General features: G+C 39.5%; 1 protein-coding gene across 1 annotated transcript in view; it reads right to left on the bottom strand.

The window, feature by feature from the left end:
• The window catches only part of lct (lactase), a 44,479-nt gene extending 27,583 nt beyond the window's left edge, over positions 1–16,896 (bottom strand). The window contains exons 1-6 of the mRNA XM_062964132.1: positions 16,248–16,896; positions 14,403–14,482; positions 10,727–10,849; positions 9,108–9,277; positions 4,360–5,068; positions 917–1,562 (exon numbers count right to left, since the gene is read on the bottom strand). Coding sequence (XP_062820202.1) covers positions 917–1,562; positions 4,360–5,068; positions 9,108–9,277; positions 10,727–10,849; positions 14,403–14,482; positions 16,248–16,896 — 2,377 coding nt within the window. The remainder of the gene's footprint in view (positions 1–916; positions 1,563–4,359; positions 5,069–9,107; positions 9,278–10,726; positions 10,850–14,402; positions 14,483–16,247) is intronic.
• Between the last annotated feature and the right edge of the window lie 1,047 nt (positions 16,897–17,943).

The raw sequence follows: 17,943 nt of genomic DNA, 5'->3' as shown, positions 1-17,943 counted from the left end.
ATATCCTTGTTACATTTCTTGCAAGTAATACAAGATTGTATATGCACATACGTATATTGTTGTTCTATGTTGTTATAGAGATTTGTGCATTACCCAATTTAACCTTCATTGCCAAACTGGACTGGTATCTCACCAAACTGAAACTGCCATGATTCCACAGCATCAAGTGATTGATGTTAATGGTGTTAAACTGCATTCATTCTAAAGTGTACGTACAACCTTAGAGAATATTACCCTGGAAATGGCTTTCTGCAATGATGATGATGATGATGATGATGATGATGATGATGATGATGATAATATTTATTTATACTCCGCTTTATCTCTCCCCAGGAGACTCAAAGCGGCTTAATATCAAAGCATCTGCATACTACAGTAGAGTCTCATTTATCCAACATAAATGGGCTGGCAGAATGTTGGATAAGCGAATATGTTGGATAATAAGGAGGGATTAAGGAAAAGCCTATTAAACATCAAATTAGGTTATGATTTTACAAATTAAGCACCAAAACATCATGTTTAACAACAAATTTGACAGCAAAAGTAGTTCAATACGCAGTAATGCTATGTAGTGATTACTGTATTTACAAATTTAGCACCAAAATATCACGATGTATTGAAAACATTGACTACAAAAATGCGTTGGATAATCCAGAATGTTGGATAAGCGAGTGTTGGATAAGTGAGACTCTACTGTATTTAAAATATACAAATATGCAAACATTCAAACAGGATTCAATATAAACAGCATTAAAAATTCCCAGTTAAAAACCACAGGACTCCCTGAATTGAATTTAAAAAACCATCATCTTTAAAAACCCGTCTGAATAAAATTTTTTAGCCTGTGATAATTAACATCACCCCTTGTGACAGTTTCATTTCTATGATTAGCTCAGTTCATAAGAATCTTTTGTACCTTTCAAAACCTCGTTGATGTAGAGACGGTAGTAATCCATTCTCATTGTGTCATTGATGAAATCACTTCCATCATCGACTGGTGCACCGTTCTCTGCAATATAAATTGGAATCCTTGAACCTGTGTAGTCTTTGGACACAAATTGGAGAAGTCTCCTCAATCCCCAGGGCACCACATAGATCCAAGGTGCAGCTGTCTGTGGCCAAGAAGGATCCACCTGGGGGGAGAAGCCCCCGATATTGTCATAGCTTGGAATGCAAGTGTGATTGGCTGAAGCACTGATGAGCCTGGAAGTGTAATGAGAAAGGCCAAAGAAGTCAGCTGTCCCGTTCACCAATCTCTTCTCTTCTTCAGTGAACGTAGGGAGTTTGGCAATTTGGGAAGAACATTGCTGGTTCATGTGCTGAATTTGGGATTTCAGAACATCTGGATAATCGCCATTAACAAAGATGGGGTGAGCAAACCAGCCCAACATGAAATTCAAGTAGCGTTCAGCTGCTCTTATGTCCTCCACACTTCTTGGATTCTTTGGTTCGGCCCAATCAGAATTCAAGACTATTCCCACTTTTCCATGTTGCTTGGGACGATAGTGGGAATTATACACATGCCAGGCTAGAGCATGAGCCTTGAGAATAACATGGGCTACCTTTGGGAAAGAGAGGAAAACACAGGTCACTCCACTGAATATAGCTAACAGCTGAAATACATATTTTGCATGTTAAACATCCTAGCTTCAGTCTCTGGCATCTCATGCAGAAGATGTGAGACTGCCTGGAAAGTTGTTGACTTTGTCTCGTGTTACCTTGGATGAGCTCCGTATAGTGTTTCGCCACCACTGAGTTGATACGGGCCTATTCTGACTTAAGTCATCAGTGTATTTTTTTTTGTGTCAGGAGCAACTTGAGAAACTGCAAGTCGCTTCCAGTGCGAGAGAATTAGCAGTCCGCAAGGATGTTGCCCAGGGGACGCCTGGATGTTTTGATGTTTTTACCATCCTTGTGGGAGGCTTCTCTCATCTCCCCGTATTGAGCTGTAGCTGATATAGGGAGCTCATCCATGCTTTCCCCGGGTTGGATTTGAACCGGAAACCTTCAAGTCAGCAACCCAACCTTCAAGTCATCAGTCCTGCCGGCACAAGGGTTTAACCCACTGCACCATAGACCAGTGGTTCTCAACCTGTGGGTCCCCAGACATTTTGGCCTTCAACTCCCAGAAATGCTAACAGCTGCTAAACTGGCTGAGATTTCTGGGAGTTGTATGCCAAAACACCTGGGGACCCACAGGTTGAGAACCACTGCCATAGACTTTTGGGCTAATCCAGTAAGGATCACCCCAATTCCTTCTTTAGAAATCAGAGCATTCTAACATGGACAACTAATGGCAGGTAGTAGCTAAGCTGACGACATGACAAGTTCCTGTAGCATAATAATTTTATTTGGCCAACCAAGAGTGCACAAAAATCTTGATATCCTCTTTCAATTTTTTCAGTGATATGAGAAGAATAATGTTTGGATAATCAGATTAGGCTCCAGAGGCCACGTTACCAATAGCTCTGGGATTCCCAGGGAAAAAAGGAATAACAGTCGGGCCATAAACTTAGGTTTTCTCTTTCAAAGTGAGAAAAGTCCCATTCAAAATTTCAACAAAATCAGTACATATCCCAAGTCAATGATAACATTATATGGCAGAAATTGCTGCTGGAGAGGCTAGTCTAAGACAGTTGCCAGATAGCTGCCCACCTGACAGTCTTATGACAGGGATACATATGATGGCTGGGTAAAATATACCTAACTATAATGGAGAATGGGGTTCTCCATTATAGTCCTCCCAAAATACCTGTTTCGATAGTCCTCTGATCTGATGTGCAACTTGGGTTCATGATGCCACCTTTTGATCGGATTTATTTTAGAACTTTCTTCATAGAAGTGTATAAAATTAGGAAGTTTTTTTTTCTTTTCTTTTTTTGCAAAATGTAAGCATGTTTTGAAAGGCCCCTTTCTTTCTGCAGTGTTTACAGACTTCCTAGCAGCTCAAGCATTCTGAAGGGACACACTATTCTACTGGACTGTGACAAAATGTTCTTAAAAAAAAGGATATATCTTCTCTTCAGAAAGATTCATAACCTTATTTTAGAGATGTTTTCGTATGTTTAATTGAACAGGCAGACACTGGATTTTAATACACTTATAAGCTGTTAAATATGGAGTAGTCCACCATGTCAAGAGCAAGAAGATGTAGTACAGTAGAGTCTCACTTATCCAACATAAACGGGCCGGCAGAATGTTGGATAAGCGAATATGTTGGATAATAAGGAGAGATTAAGAAAAAGCCAATTAAACATCAAAATAGGTTAGGATTTTACAAATTAAGCACCAAAACATCATGTTATACAACAAATTTGACAGAAAAAGTAGTTCAATACGCAGTAATGTTATGTTGTAATTACTGTATTTACAAAATTAGCACCAAAATATCACGTTATATTGAAAACATTGACTACAAAATGTGTTGGATAATCCAGAACGTTGGATAAGCGAGTGTTGGATAAGTGAGACTCTACTGTAGATATTTACAGATAATACAAAAATGTCCTGAAAGCTTCTTCCAATATTATAACTCCATAGCATGAGAACCATGACACAGTGGTACTTCCTTGGACTTTTTGATAATTATGTAGTCATATAGAAAAAAAATATAATTTGTAAGCCTTTCTGTATCAGTATTGTTCCAGTATCTGCAAGGGGCATTTTCTGGTATGGAAAGAAGTCTACTAGATGGGAAAAGGAGCCATGGGGTAAGAGTTTCTATACCACAAGTCGGAATAATTGAAATGGGTGAACAATTTGGGGGTTTCCAGATATTGCTAGATAACAAAGTGCTCTTCATTGGTCAGGTCTGAATTGACATGTAGTTCAACAACATCTAGAGGAACACAAGTTGCTCAGCTATGAGAAAGCCAAAGAGAGTAATTTTCATGTTCATGCTGCCTTATGTCAAATTCTTTAAGATCTTAATATAAACACAATCAACCAACTAAAGGTCACTAACTAGTGAATACTTGCATGCCTGTAGCCCAGTGGTTCTCAACCTGAGGTCCCCAGATGTTTTTGGTCTCCAACTCCCAGAAATCCCAGCCAGTTTACCAGCTGTTATGATTTCTGGGAGCTAAAGGCCAAAAACATCTGGGGACCCCAGGTTGAGAACCACTGTTGTAGCCAGTTTTATGTTGTTAAAGATTAGAATATGTTATTTTGACTTCAACTTTTACCTCCTTTTATCTCAGAATGTATCTCTCCAGTGACACCCCTTTTACTTATCAAAGGCTGTGCCTACAATAACTTTTTCTGCAATCTGAAGAGAAAGGAACCATCTCAGGAGCAATTTGCAGACACAACACAGCACATAAACTACGAGTGCAATTATGGAGAGCTACTTGTTCATACCTGATAGGATGCTATCCCAGGATCAACAATTCCTGGAGGATGCTGTCCAGTACCGTAGCCAGCATAGCTAATGACCCAAGGTTCATGGAAGGTAATCCAAAATTTAACCCGATCTCCAAAAGTATCAAAGCAGAAAGATGCATACTCTGCAAAAGCACTTATAATACTCTCGTTTTGCCATCCACCAAGATCCTGCAGAGTTTGTGGCAGGTCCCAGTGAAACAAAGTCACCATGGGTTCAATGTTAGAATCTAGCAAGCTGTCAATGAGTTTGTTGTAATAACTAACTCCTTGAGGATTCAAGCTGTCCTTAGTCCCATCAGCAAAAATCCTAGGCCATGATATAGAAAATTTGTAAATTTTTGGCCTAAGGCCTCTGAGCAAGTACACATCATACTCTGTCTTGTGGTAGCTGTCACAGGCAACATCAGCAGTTTGATTCTTGTAAACATGGCCTTGATGCCCATATTGGTCCCAAATACTCTCTCCTTTTCCATCCTCTGCCCATGCACCTTCAACCCTGAAGGATCCTGTTGATGTGCCCCAGAGGAAACCTCTAGGAAAAACATCCAACAAAAAAGCATCTCTCTCCAACTCAGACTGATTAGCAAATGTTTCCCAAATTGTTTGGTAGGATGAAAATGGGCTGATATCTGATGTCAGTGTCACATCTGGCTGGGGACGAATGGCTAGATTTTCTGTGTAGGAGCTTAAAAGAGAAGAAGAGGTGATAAGAGATTATCTTTATTAATTTGACTTTCATTGTCGATACACTTTTACTTATGTCTCAAAAGAAGACAAAGTATTGGATTCAGATGTTTTGAGTATTATGGATGTGCCTGTTTTGATACCCAAATGTTGAAGATTTAGCATTTGAAAAACACCACATCCCAAGGTGAAGTATTCAGCTAGCTATCTTGTAAATCCAAACTTGCATACGTAAAGATTGGTTGCCTAATGAGATATCTACTAGGTAAGAGTTATATCTTTTGTATAAGTAAAATCAATTACTTTATCGTACAGTAGATATTTTACTGCCTAAATCCCACATGTATACCATGTTTATCATAGTTGACAATTAATCTATTTTTCTGGCTCAGCAAGATATGTCAAACCTTTACAGAAACCGTCTATATAGGGAGGGAACATTTCTAAACTCTTGGATTGGCCAGGTTAGAAATAGCTAAGAACTGGGACAGCATTTAATTCTTGGTTGGACAGGGTTCAAACTATTCGAAGACGATATTACTAAATCCAATTACGAAGAAGCTAAATCAAAGCAGACAAATGTGTAGAGAATCAGCTGTTGTTTATTTCTTATATCAATGGAATGGAGGATGTTGCAGCCACCAAAAAACACTGAAGAAATTTGGATCAGATTTCCTGCACTGAAGGTGGTCCAACTGAAATGATTATCTATGAATACTTTCTGAAGATGGAGGAACTCTCATAAAAGTTGAGGACACATGGACTCATGTACAATGATCAGAAACGATCTCTCCTGTTATTGTGGGGAGGAAAAAAATAATGAAAACTTGGTAAAGGCTAACAATTGTTATGATCCAAATCAAATATATATATTAAAAGGTAACTTCTGTACATACGACTGTCCTGTAAAGATGCAATCCATTAAGCTAACAAGCAATTGAACAAAACAGTGCAATCATAGTATGTATTATTTAATGGAGTGTACTGGAGTTTTAACAAACGCCCAATGTGATAATAGATTACCTTTGACACTGCCATTTAAATAGATTAGATGAACTAAGTGGTGCACAGCTTGTTAAGTTGTAGGGTCCAAAGCTCAAATATATTGAACGCCAACATAGTGGCAGATAGTTTATTTGCCTGTATTCTTTTTCTAAGCTGCTACAGTTTCTTTTTTGTGTCAGGACCGACTTGAGAAACTGCAAGTCACTTCTGGTGTGAGAGAATTGGCTGGCTGCAATGACGTTGCCCAGGGGATGCCCAGATGTTTTGATGTTTTTACCATTCTTGTGGGAGGCTTCTCTCATGTCCCCGCGTGGGGAGCTGGAGCTGATAAAGGGAACTTATCCGCGCTCTCCCCAGGTTGGATTCAAACCAGCAACCTTCCAGTCAGCAACTCAGCCTTCAAGTCATCAGTCCTGCTGGCACAAGAGTTTAACTCACTTTGCCACCGGGGCTCCTACCGTAGATGCAACAGTGACCATAAAGCTAAGATCTCAGTCCAGCTGTGTTGCTACTTCTCACCAAGGCTTAAATGAGAGGAATGTGGCAGAGGAGCCACGTTGGCATAGAATATACTAGAGTATTTAGTATGATAGGGAGCCCCAGTGGCGAAGTGTGTTAAAGCACTGAGCTGCTGAACTTGCAGATCGAAAGGTCTCAGGTTCAAATCCTGGGAGCGGAGTGAGCGCCTGCTGTTAGCTCCAGCTACTGCCAACCTAGCAGTTTGAAAACATGCCAATGTGAGTAGATCAATAGGTACCGCTCTGGCGGGAAGGTAACGACGCTCTATGCAGTCATGCCAGCGACATGACCTTGGAGGTGTCTACGGACAAAGCCGGCTCTTCGGCTTAGAAATGGAGATTAGCACCAACCCCGCAGAATCAGACATGACTAGACTTAACGTCAGGGGAAACCTTTACCTTTACCTTATTTAGTATGATACTGAATGATCTAAATTTTCATACATCACTAAAATGATGTATGTCTCGACCTTGGGGAAGCAAAATTTTGGCCATTTTTATAACACAAGAAAAGAGAATTTAAGGCTCCCAATTCCAGGATTTGTCTTGACAGAGCTAATTACTCCTAGCTCACTTCTTCCGAAACGTCACTGCATCTGTTCGAAAACATTTTATATTTTGCTGTATTATACACGGATTCCTAAAATTAATGCATTGGTTGCATTCCAATTCATAACCATTTCTTAAAATACAGTAGAGTCTCACTAATCCAAGCTAAACGGGCCGGCAGAAGCTTGGATAAGCGAATATCTTGGATTATAAGGACTGATCAAGGAAAAGCCTATTAAACATCAAATTAGGTTATGATTTTACAAATTAAGCACCCAAACTTCATGTTATACAACAAATTTGACAGAAAAAGTAGTTCAATACGCAGTAATGTTATGTTGTAATTACTGTATTTTTGAATTTAGCACCAAAATATCATGATATATTGGGAACATTGACTACAAAAATGGCTTGGATTATCCAGAGGCTTGGATAAGCGAGGCTTGGATTAGTGAGACTCTACTGTAGTACTAAATCATGATGGCACTGTTTTACAATGATGCTAGTACACAATTGGAAAATGCCTACCGAGATGGGTTGTATGATCGTACCCCCTGTAGTATGATCACACAAGTCAATTCTCTGCACTTTTGTTCAAATTAAGGACCCATTGTTCATAATGAGGCTTCATTCCCACTTCTGCACAAATAGGATCTGCATTGCTGCCAGGGAACCAGGTGCTTTGAGTTAAGGCAGCTCTTGGCACTGCCAGTCTTTACACAGCTCTTCCAACTCTCCCTCTAAGCTTTGTGCGATAAGGAAAAAGACATTGAGGCAGCAGTGGGAGAGCCAAGGAAAATTACAAATTTGAGCCTATCTATACAGAAGAATTCCAAATCCCACCTAGGACTCTGTAGGATGAAGCCATGGTAATGGAAGGGGTGTGAAACTGCTATAAATGCACAGTTTGGATATGGCCTTGTCCATATACACAGCAAGGCAACAGCAAGTGAAAGGATTGTACTAAAGAACATAAATCACAGCAAAAATACTGACTTTTAAGAAAATCAACCAAACAAACATTAGAAACATACCCAGCTTCTTGAATGAGCGAGTTGTTCAAGATGGGATTTACATCGTATCCTATTGCCTGCGCTTCGGCTTCATGAATGGCTGGAAAAAGTAGTGGGTAGGAGAAGACATTACATGCGGTGGAAAGACACGCAACTCATCCTTGTGTCCCTTTTAGGGAAATCTCACTTCTTGCAGGGCCACGTTGTCCTTCAACATTTCTCAACTTTGAACGTTTGGCTTTTACAGAGGCTCACAGGCCTAAATCTTATGTCTGTGTTGACAATGCTTCAACATTTTATTTATTTACAGTATTTATATTCCGCCCTTCTCACCCCGAAGGGGACTCAGGGTGGATCACATTATACACACATAGGGCAAACATTCAATGCCCATAAACACATCAAACAGAGACCGAGACAGACAGACGCAGAGGCAATTTAACCTTCTGAGGGGATGTTTGATTCTGGCCACAGGGGGGAGCAGCTGCTTCATCATCCACTCTGACGGCACTTCCTCATTCCAGGTCGTAAATTAGTTAAACTTGCCTCCCCACTTTTTTTTTATAAGTGGTACCTTATTTCTTATTTGATAGATGCAACTATCTTTCGGGTTGCTAGGTCAGCAACGAGCAGGGGTTATTTTATTTATTTATTTATTTATTTATTTTTTAATTGATGGGTGCTCACTCCGCCACGGGCTGGCCTCGAACTCATGACCTCATGGTCAGAGAGATTTGTTGCAGCTGCTCAACAGCCTGCGCCACAGCCCGGCCCCAAGTTCTATCTTACCAGGCGAGCCATAGGGCACCATATGAGTCACATACAGCATTTTCTTTGTAAGATCTCACTACTCTTATGTGCCACCCAATCACTGCTTCCTGACGCAGCCAGCCCACTCTGATAAGGTCAACCCCGAGTAAAATTAATAGCAAGTTTTTCTTGGAGGTCAGTATACTTTTTACTGCTTGTTCGCTGTTTCTCAAACCACAAGACCACAGTTCCTCTTTGTAGGAGATTCTTACCACTAAAAATGGAAGCCACGGCTGTCAGTAGGTTTTCTTGTGTGGAAGAACATTCATGGAAATGTAGATGAAACAGCAAAATCTCTAAACCATGTGTAGCAGGCTGTAAAACAAAAATGCAATGAATTCTCTCAAGTTGTAAGTGATCTCTCAGGAGCAATTACTTTAACTATGTAGCCGTTCAAGTATGCCAACTATGGTGATGTATATATATAAAAACTATGTAGCAGATCAAGCAAAAGGGATGGTTTGATGTCAAACAAGATGCAATGGATGATGATGTAACTGTGCAGAATAACTCTGCAGATGGTTATTCTGGTATTAGGAAAAAAAATGTTTCTCCTATCCATTTTACAAAAAAAATATTTCCATGCCTCAAACAAAGTACTGTATATACTCGAGTATAAGCCTAGTTTTTCAGCCCTTTTTTAGGACTGAAAAAAAAAAACCTTCTCGGCTTATACTTGGGTGAGGGTCCTGGTTGGCTTATACTCAAGTATATATGGTATATTTATTATTTTCCTCTGTTATTATTGGTATTGTTACATTTATTATTTTCATCTATTAATTATTATTATTACATTTATTATTTTACTCTATTATTGTTACTTTTACATTTATTTTACTATATTTTTATTATTATTAATACATTTATTATTTTACTGCAATTATTATTATTATTATTATTACTACTACTACTACTACTACTACATTATTATTTCACTCTATCATTATTAAAAGGATATATAAGCAAATTTACATTGAAGAAGATGAAAATAATGATTTAATCAGAGTTGAACAGTCATATCTTAAATTACAGTTTGATGTAAAGATTCAAAAACATTTAAACTACTGATGCCTCGATTAATGTAATTTTATTGGTATCTCGGCTTATACTGGAGTCAACGTTTTCCCCGTTTTTTTGTGGTAAAATTAGGTGCCTCGGCTTATATTCGAGTTGGCTTATACTCGAGTATATATGGTATGTTTCATATTGTATTCCCCCCCCCCCCCCCAATATATATATTTTCTATGCTCTATTCTCTATGACGAAGAGCCATCAGGACTTCCTCTTTCCTTTTGGTCACTGGCATTTCTGGTGTTTTTCTTTTTTTATGGTGCCATAAAATATCTCCCTTGCTTATTAGCTGTACCTTATTTCTCTACTTACAGCTCTAGTCTGTTTTTGAAATGCTTAGATAAACAGTGAGCTGGGCTTGACAGTCGGGTGCTCACCCCAACCGGGCTTCGAACTGGCCACCTTTTGATTGATAGATCTTATTACTGCTGGTGATTTACCAGCTGTGCTAAAGCCCAGCTCTCTGCTAAAGCCCAGATCTACAGCTGTGATCTTAGCCATAGTTACTGCACAGCTGAAAACAGGTCCCACAAAATATGAAAGGGCAGGATATGATTCACTGTGTAATAATTATGTAGATTTCTAGGTGTTCTTTTATCTTAATGTTAACAAATAATAATGTAATTGGTAACAGACTATTCATGAGTATCTACAGAAAACTGGAAAACAGCTCAGTGAAAGTGTCAGAATTACCTGTAGCTCATTCAGCATCTGTTCTATGCCAGCTTCCTTTTTACAGTTGTAGTGTAGGCTGAGAGACAGAAAATCAATAGAGTCCTGGAAAATAAACCTGATGGTATTACTATACAGTGCTAATTAATATTTGTAATTATTATTGCAGGTAATTCTCAGGTAGTAAGAAATAGATAGAACCCAGAAGTACATACACACCAGGAGCCCAAAGTACGGGTGTGAATATATTTTAAAAACAATGTTCTGATTTGTATTTTATTATGATGGAATTGAAGGGAGCTAGTAGAACTGGAGATATTTTTTTATGAGACACCAGTTATTGATATACAGAAACTGACTATGACTTAAGGAGGGCTGATTCTCACACTTTTACTATTACGTACTTTCAAATCTGCCTATGAGGAACCAAAATAACACTAAAACATTATTTATTTATTTATTTATTTATTTATTTATTTACAGTATTTATATTCCGCCCTTCTCACCCGAAGGGGACTCAGGGTGGATCACATTACACATATAAGGCAAAGATTCAATGCCTTGACATAGAACAAAGACAAAGACAAACACAGGCTCCGAGCTGGCCTCGAACTCATGACCTCTTGGTCAGAGTGATTGGTCTCAGCTGGCTGCAGCTGGCTGCTCACCAGCTTGTGCCACAGCCCGGACACAACATTGCTGTTGCTGTGGGTAAAGATGAATGGCAAAGTGGGTGAGATGAGGATGCCATACCTAAGAAGAGCCGTTCCAATGGTATGCTTCTTTTTTAAAAAAAAGTTGATAGATTGGCAAGATTTGCAGAATAGGGAAATAAATTGTTGTTGAGTGCCTTCAAGTTTTCCCGACTTCTGGCAACCATAAGGTGATGCTATTAAGGGGTTTTCTGAGACTGAGGCCCCTTCTACACAGCTGAATAAAATCCCACATTATCTGCTTTGAACTGGACTATATGTCAGTGTGGACTCAGATAACTCATTTCAAAGCAGATACTGGGATTTTCTGCCTTGATATTCTGGGATATAGGGCTGTGTGGAAGGGCCCTTAGAAGCCATGACTTATACAAAGTCAAACCTTGATCTCCAGACCTGTAGTCCAACACTCAAACCACTGCACCATGCTTTTTAAAAATAAATACTTTCATTGTGAAATTAACCAATGAAAATAAGAGGGAAGTTACAACCATAACTTTAAACATAGCTTTCCAGTCTCTCATGTTTAGGTGGTTATTGGTTCCATGTATGAACACTGCAGTCACCAATTCTCTACAGATTTGTTATGCAGAGAAATAGATGTGTGCCTTTATGAGAGCCAGTGTGGTGTAATGCTTTGAGCATTTGAACTATGACTCTGGAGCCAAGGTTAGAATCCCTGCTTAGTCATGGGAACTCACTGGGTGCCACTGGGCAAGTCACATTCTCTCTCTTTCAAAGGAAGGCAAAGGCAACCTCTTGATGAATATATCTTGCCAAGAAAACTCCATGACAGATTCCCTTTGGGATTACCATCGGTCTGAAGTGACTTGACAGAACAACAACAACAACAACATGGTGTATACACCTCTTTTTTTTTAAAAAAAAAAGAAGAAGCAATACCTGTGCTAGATTATAAGTGGGCATCCTGTTGGATCACGCCCAAGATTCACTGTGTGTCCAGCATGATGTTTCCTGGAGTGATGGGTCAAATGACTTACCTACAAGTCTTGAAACTCCTTTTGCTCTTGCTCCCTAGCAACTGGTATTTATAGAACAGCTACACTGCTCCTGAATATGAAACCTCCACTCATCTAACAGTCACAGGTAGATTACCCATTCATGAATTTGTCTAGTCATGCTTTATAGTAACCAAAGCTTATTGCCATTACTGCCACCTGAAGATGCTACAGTTCCACCCAACGCCTATTTCTTGTAGCCTCCACTCTGCAAGCCTTCCACACACAACTGAAGACATGATTGTTTCGACAAGCCTTTGATCATATTTGGATGCCTTTAATGAATATACGTGAAGACCCATAGATTTCACCAAGCATTTTACATGACTGAGATTGACTATTGTTGTTTTATCGCTGCAGCTATTGTTGTATTTTACTGATTTTAACCAGGGGGTTCTGTGAAGTGAGATATTTATGTTGGCTGTTATTGTTTTATGCTATTGTTTCTGCAATTTTTGTATTTTGTGTGTTGCACATTTGAGTGCTTTGTAAGCCATCCCGGGTCCCTATGGGAGAAGGTGGCAGTGTATAAATAAAGATTCTTCTTCTTCTTCTCCTTCTTCTCCTTCTTCTTCTTCCTACTACTACTACTATGGCACTGTGGGTTTTGCATAGACCATCACATGAGCAGAACATTGGACTATATAAGAACCGTAATGTTCTTGCATCATGATAGTACATTCAATAAATCAGTTATGTTCTACATGACTATATCATTTTGTTAGGCTCTACAGCAGGGGTCCCCAAACTTTTTAAGCCGAGGGCCGGTCCACAATCCTTCAGACTGTTGAGGGGCCGGATTATCATTTGAAAAAAAATACAAACAAATTCTGATGCACACTGCACATGTCTTATTTGTAGTGCAAAAACAACAACAACAACAAGAACAACGATGAAAGAAAAATACAATATTTAAAAATAAAAATAACTTTAACCAACATACAGTTATCAGGATTTCAATGGGAAGTGTGCTTCTGCTTCTGGCCAATGAGATAGTCAAGTTAATTAGGATTGTTGTTGTTGTTGTTCTTGTTGTGTGCCTTCAAGTCATTTCAGACTTTGGGCGAGCCGAAGTCTAAAATGTATTTATTATTTATTTATTTATTTACTGCATTTATTTACTACATTTGTATCACACCCGTCTCACCCCAAAGGGGACTCAGAGTGGCTTTCAAATTATATATACATACAATATATTATATTGTTAGCATAGCACAATATTAGCATTATATATTACTTTATTGAACTATACCACTATACTATAATATTATTAGTAATATTATATGTAATAAAGAATATATAATTAATATTATTATATGGTATTATTATTAGTGTTATATTGAATTACATTATAATATTATTATCAATATTATATGTATATAAAATATATTATATTATAAAACTGAGGGCGGGGGCCAGGTAAATGACCTCGGAGGGCCGCATCCGGCCCCCGGGCCTTAGTTTGGGGACCCCTGCTCTACAGGATATACTGCAGTAGGAATAATCAGGTAGTCTACAACTATGTCAGTCCATCAGCAATACAGATGCTCCTTGTCCCCTGAAGTCCTCTTACCACCTTCATTCACTTGGTGAAATCTCCAGAGCAAATTCTGTGTGCGTTCATATGTCACTGTCTCACATCTGCTTCACAGCACATTGTATTTGTTCCATGATTTTAAATCTAAGTGATCCATGATTGCCTCTAACACCGGGAAGGCCTCATTACTGATTCAGCTACAGTAACTTCCCACAACTGATGACCTGACAAGCCAAGAACAGTTCAGCAGCCTGACAGATGCTCAATAGTTTCATACAGGTTGCAAAAATAGGCTGATCAAGGTGCCAACGGGTTGTATTTCTCAGGAGGAGGGAAGGTCACACTATGTTCAGGTCAGAGTGAACCCAAATAAACCTTCAGCATGAAAGTGCTGGCAAATGTTCATGTTATGTATAGAAAATAAAACTCACCAAAATTGAAGCCAAGAATGTTCTAGATGGCATGAGCCCAACATCATCGTGAGCATCTAATGAAATAGACAGTTTTCCATCTGAAAGTCAAAAGAAGAGGGAAAAAGTGTTTGTTACTGACAGAAAAAAAGGTTGGCTTGGTAGAAAGGCAAACTTTAATTGTTCGAGGTTTTTTTCATGTCAGGAGCAACTTGAGAAACTGCAAGTCACTTCTGGTGTGAAAGAATTGGCCGTCTGCAAGGACGTTGCCCAGGGGACGCCCGGATGTTTTGATGTTTTCACCATCCTTGCAGTAGCTTCTCTCATGTCCCCACATGGAGCTGGAGCCGATAGAGGGAGCTCATCCGCGCTTTCCCTGGGTTGAATTTCAACCGGCAACATTCGGGTCAGCAACCCAACCTTCAAGTCATCAGTCCTGCCAGCACAAGGGTTTATTATGATCTCACAATGGGCATCATCATCATAGCTTCATCAATGCAATTTGAGCAAAGTTGTCTTGGGATCCAAGTTGAAACACGACATTCACTTCATGTTCCATGTACACCTTACACATGTGACCCAAGACAGCTAAGCACATATTATTATTAGTGTTTATGTTTTGTTTATGGAGCCCTTGGTGGTGCAGCGTGTTAAAGCGCTGAGCTGCTGAACTTGCAGACCAAAAGGTCTCAGGTTCAAATCCAGGGAGTGGAGTGAGTGCCCACTGTTAGCCCTAGCTTCTGCCAACCTCGAAGTTTGAAAACATGCAAATGTGAGTAGATCAATAGGTACCGCTCTGGTGGGAAAGTAACAGCGCTCCATGCAATCATGACATTTGGAGGTGTCTACAGATAACGCTGGCTCTTCGGCTTAGAAATGGAGATGAGCACCAACCACCTAAGTTGGACGCAACTAGACTTAATGTCAGGGGAAAACTTTTACCTTTACTAACTTCAATGTGGGTGGGCCCTTGGAGTGTGAAAACATGACAAAAAGGGCTTAAACAGTCAAGTCAGGAATTCATCTCTACAGTTTTCACAAAGAAATTAGATAGTATTCTTACAGCACTACACATAGAGGAAAATAAAGTTGAATTGGCAATGGCACAAAGAAGAGTGTGAAATCACAGTTGAAAACAACTGGACCATCTCGAGGTCCTGCTCCAGTTGACCCCATTGAAAAAAAAAGAGCAAACCACGTAACTTTGTGTGTGTTTTGGGCCTCAAGTCACAGAAATCTCAGGTCTGAAAAGCAAGTCATAGAAGTAGAAAGGAAGGAAATTGAGGAAAGATCACACTGTATTTTTGTTGACGGAATAGATAAGGGAATAGTTAAGGGAAACAAGAATGGAAACATTTATTTAGCATTTTCCAGATGTTTGCAGGCAAGACAATTTGATGATGCTGGGATATACTGTGTCAAGGAGCTTGTTGTTCTTTAGAATGGGATATCTCTTCCTCAGTTATTCAAATGCAACAAAATTGGGTACTCAGCGTCTTACAGTTATACAGCGTCTTTATAGTTAAAACCCTTTTGCTGGCAGGGCTGCTGACTAAAGGATTGGCGGTTCAAATCCAGGGAGGGCGGGTGAGCTCCCTATGTCAGCTCTAGCTCCGCATGCAGGGACATGAGAGAAGCCTCCCACAAGGATGGTAAAACATCAAACATCCAGGCGTCCCCGGGGCAACATCCTTGCAGACGACCAATTCTCTCACACCAGAAGCGACTTGCAGTTTTTCAAGTTGCTCCTGACACGAAAAAAGAATTGCTTCCCACATTTATCTCCACAACTCCCCACACATATTCAGAATTCACAGTTTGGAGAAGACATAGGCATTTCCCCATACCACCAAGATTTTCATTTACCTTCTGAAAAATACTTTTCATGGAAGATCTTATAAACTTTTTCATGTGCTGAAGCTAGCACCTGGAAAGGTAAAGCAGGTGGATCCCCTTGCGGTAGAGACTCTGCGATCTCAGTCAGGTTGCCAAAAGTGAGCCAGATGTCGACAAGATCACTAAACAACCCAAAGGAGTACTCGGCGTATTCTGCAAAAAGTTCGACGAAAGTCGCAGGCTGTTGAGCACGTAAAGACTCTGGCAAGTGTTTCTGATGCAGTATTAAAACTGGCTTGAGATCTGCAGCTCGGAGAGCGCCAAGAAGCTGTCTGTAGCATACAATATTAGTGTCGTTGGCAGATTGGGCCTTCATCTCTGGGAAGAGATAAGTCCAAGGCAAGAATACCTTAAAGTGAGTCACACCATTTTCATGGAGCTCATTAAAGTATGGCAGCAAGGACTTGAGAGAAGGCTGATAGCAAAGATAATCCGACTGGGATGTTACGGAATTAAAAGCAGTCTCTCTTACATTTCTGCTTTGAGTGTTTAAATGACTTACTAACTCATTAGTAAGAGGGCCAGCAATAAAAATATACTTCTCAGTCGGATCCCAGTTTACTCCAATGCAAAAGAAAGGGAACAGAAAAACCACACAGAGCTTGCACACCAGTGCCATGTCTGCCAATACAGACACAAGAATGCTTGTCCCATTTATACTCAAAAGATAATAAAATTAACATTTAACTTGTACTCTTTATCAGAAGGGTACAAAGTTGGCAAGTGGCAACAGAAATCAAGATAACAGAAACAAAGGTTAATTAAAAGAGTATCAGTCAAGGAGAATATTGGGATCATTTTAAGAGAACGTTTGAGTCATCAGATAAAAACATCCAAAGCAGATCAGAAGTGACCTACAGTATATACTCACTCATGCACAAATCGATCTCATGTATGTTGAGGGCAGGTTTAGGGGCCAAAATTAAGGATTTTTAAGGATAATAAGGAGGGATTAAGGAAAAGCCTATTAAACATTGAATTAGGTTATGATTTTACAAATTAAGCACCAAAACATCATGTTATACAACAAATTTGACAGAAAAAGTAGTTCAATACGCAGTAATGCTATGTAGTAATTACTGTATTTATGAATTTAGCACCAAAATATCACGATGTTTTGAAAACATTGACTACAAAAATGCGTTGGATAATCCAGAACATTGGATAAGTGAGACTCTACTGTATATGTTGCTGTGAATTTTCCCAGCTGTATGGCTGTGTTCCAGAAGCATTCTCTCCTGATGTTTCACCTACATCTATGGCAGGCATCCACAGAGGTTGTGAGGTCTGTTGGAAACTAGTCGGGTGGGGTTTATATAGTTGTGGAAGGTCCAGGGTGGGAGAAAGAACTCTTGTATATTGGAAGCAAGTGGGAATGTTGGAATTGGCCTCCTTGGTTAGCACTGAATGGCCTTGCAGCTTCAAAGTGTGCCTGCTTCCAGCTTGGGGGAATCCTTTTTTGGGATGTGTTAGCTGGCCCTGATTGTTTCATGCCTGGAATTCTCGTTTTTAGAGTGTTGTTTTTATTTATTGTCCTGATTTTAGATTTTTTAAAAAATACCGGTAGCCAAATTTTGTTCATTTTCATGGTTTCCTCCTTTGTGTTTCTATATGAAACACAAAGTCAAGGGTCACTCTGCAGAGAGAGGAAAGCACCAACGCTGCC

The sequence above is a fragment of the Anolis carolinensis genome, chromosome 1 (assembly GCF_035594765.1).
Source record: "Anolis carolinensis isolate JA03-04 chromosome 1, rAnoCar3.1.pri, whole genome shotgun sequence".
Lineage (NCBI taxonomy): Eukaryota > Metazoa > Chordata > Lepidosauria > Squamata > Dactyloidae > Anolis > Anolis carolinensis.
The sequence above is the reverse complement of the archived record's forward strand: the minus strand, read 5'-3'. Positions and strand labels throughout refer to the sequence as shown.